The sequence below is a fragment of the Bidens hawaiensis genome, unplaced genomic scaffold (genome assembly GCF_021521415.1).
Source record: "Bidens hawaiensis isolate Kalapana, Puna unplaced genomic scaffold, B.hawaiensis_p1.1 tig00030518_1, whole genome shotgun sequence".
NCBI lineage: Eukaryota > Viridiplantae > Streptophyta > Magnoliopsida > Asterales > Asteraceae > Bidens > Bidens hawaiensis.
In genome coordinates this window covers 124,067-126,641 of record NW_027495087.1, presented here as the reverse complement: position 1 = coordinate 126,641, position 2,575 = coordinate 124,067, and the positions used below count along the sequence as shown (strand labels likewise).

At 33.5% G+C, this 2,575-nt stretch overlaps 1 protein-coding gene across 1 annotated transcript; it reads left to right on the top strand.

The window, feature by feature from the left end:
• Positions 1–1,412: 1,412 nt before the first annotated feature.
• LOC143580532 (V-type proton ATPase subunit e1-like) lies at positions 1,413–2,575 on the top strand. The gene is made up of 3 exons (XM_077063528.1): positions 1,413–1,510; positions 2,094–2,141; positions 2,509–2,575. The coding sequence occupies exons 1-3, from the start codon at positions 1,413–1,415 to the stop codon at positions 2,573–2,575; spliced, it is 213 nt and encodes a 70-aa protein (XP_076919643.1).

Sequence of the window (2,575 nt, the reverse complement as noted above, 5' to 3'; positions counted from 1 at the left end):
ACCTAAAAATTCGGATCAATTAAATGAGAAATCTCCGTTTACATATAAAATAATCTGGTGACTTGAGGGTGGGTGATGAACAACCAGAAAGCTTTTTAAAGTTGTTGTTTATATACATTTAAGATAAGATTTTATATTAATTATAGGTTATAAATTTTAATTAGATGCAAGGGTTAGGTTCAAATAAGAAGTTTGATTTTTCGAAGAAGGCTAGGAAGGAGGGTATTTTAGTCTTAACATTTTAATATCAAAACCCACTTACTTTAATCTTAAAACTACTTAAATTAATTTCAAAAACCTACTTACATAAAACCCACTTACATCTTCACTCATCTCCTACAACCACCACCACTCCACTGCCCACCGCCACCACAACCGTCACCCACCGCCGCCACCTCGCCGTAAAAGTCTATGGAAATTTCGGCGGAAAATTTCACTAGAAAAGTCGTCGGAAAGTTACCGGAAAACAATCCTCGAGAAATTTTGCCGGAAAAATCGCCGAAAAATTCACCGAAAAGTCGCCGAAAAAAAGTAATCGGAAAACGGCCGCCGAAAAAAACACAATGGAAAACACTATGAAAAACACAATTTAAAAAACACAACGTAAAAAACACAATGGAAAAAAACACAATGAAAAAAAAAACACAATGATAAAAACACAATTGTATGGCACAATATAAAAAACACAATGAAAAAAAACATAATGAGAGAAAAAACACAATGATAAATACAATTGTATAACACAATTTTGGTAAAACACAATACGTAAAAAACCCACTATTTTTTTTAATTTTTATATAACAAGGTACTTATATAAAAGATAAAAAGACATTCGTTATTATGGTGAAATTGGTTTTCAATAAAAACGTCGTAAAAAAAGTTATGGACGTTTTAAAATAATGGGGGAATTTGACATGTGATTTGCATGTGAAGAGAGAAAGTCAACAAATGTGTTATTTCTTTTATGCCTTTCCCCTTATTTTCACACATGATTTCCATCTAAACTAATCTCAACCCTCCATATTCAAAATCAATGGACAAAATTACTTCTTATCCTTCCTACAAAAACTATTCTTCCTATTAGATGCAAACCCGTAATCAAACCAAAAGTTCGGCTTCTAAATAAAATATAAGATAACCGTGGGTTATATTTGGTTTTAGTTTCATGCACACCCCTTAGTCTCCAAACCCAGAAGACGTTTAAACACGTTACAATATTGAAAGTTTTAGTGGATCATCATACAAAAATAATAATTGTGTTGCCCGATCAGACGAACCAAAAAAATCGATCACGAGTCACCAGAGATCGGGTTGGTTATACGTTTCCGTGAATTACCACGTACCATACTGCGTTTCTATTGATCTAATCCAGTTATTTGCGATTACAGATTTGGATTTGATTGGTTAATGCGATGGGATTTATCCTTACCACTCTTCATTTCTTCGTAATCGGAATCATTGCGTCCTTTTGCACCCGTATCTGCTGCAACAAAGGCCCTTCTGCTAACCTGTAAGCTTAATTCGATTTTACATCACCTTACTCTCAAATTTGATGAATGTTTGTATAAATTCTTTGTTTAATGTTTGTAAATACTGAAAACCCAGAATTGATTAAAATAAAAAATTAGATCATGCATTTGTGATGCTTGTAGTTGCTCAAAATTGCTTATATATGTGCTCATTGGGTTATTTGTTCAATGGATCAACTGTTTGATTCATTTAAAGAAATTTGCTTAACATATAATTAGCTGATTAGCAGAAAGCTCTTTCTGTTTTTAGGGGTGGGTGCAGACGAGCCTTATCGAGTCCAAGCCTAGAAAAAGCTGCTTCACATATCAAGCTCGAGCCTTAGCTTAGATATAAAGCTGCTCTAAACGAGCTCGGGCTCCATATTGACTCGTTTGCACCACTAGCTGTTAGTTTCGTCAGTTGGTAGAATAAATTGATTACAAGAAACCTAGAAAACGGGGACAGTTTTTGCTAAAGAAACTTCAATGAACGATGGCCAAAAGTGGTGACCTGCGAATGATGTATGCCTGCTACTCATGCATGTCATGATTTTGGTGAACTATTAACATGTATATATGGTACAGGTTCCACTTTACATTGGTGATTACTGCAACTGTTTGTTGTTGGATGATGTAAGTTTGCCTCTTTCATTATGGACTGAAGTTTGTTACTCACTCTATATATTGAAGATTATACGCAATATATTTATTTATTTTGATTTAGAACAATCTGCTCTAAAATACATATTAGAACCAACCATCTACTAGTTTTATATCAAGCAAAAAGCTTTCTTCATATATGGTTCATGGTTATTAATATGCAATTAAAAGTTTAAAAATATATAATATTTGTGCGTAAACAACATTCATAAATGAATAGTTTGGTAAAATGATTATGAATGAATGAGGAATCTCGTTCGTGTCCCTCATTTAACCAAACGAACATGAGACAAAATAAAATCATGTTTATGCTTATTGGTATATTGTGGGTTGTTTGCAGGTGGGCAATTGTTTATCTTGCGCAAATGAATCCACTCATTGTCCCAATTCTGAGTGAAGGAGAATGA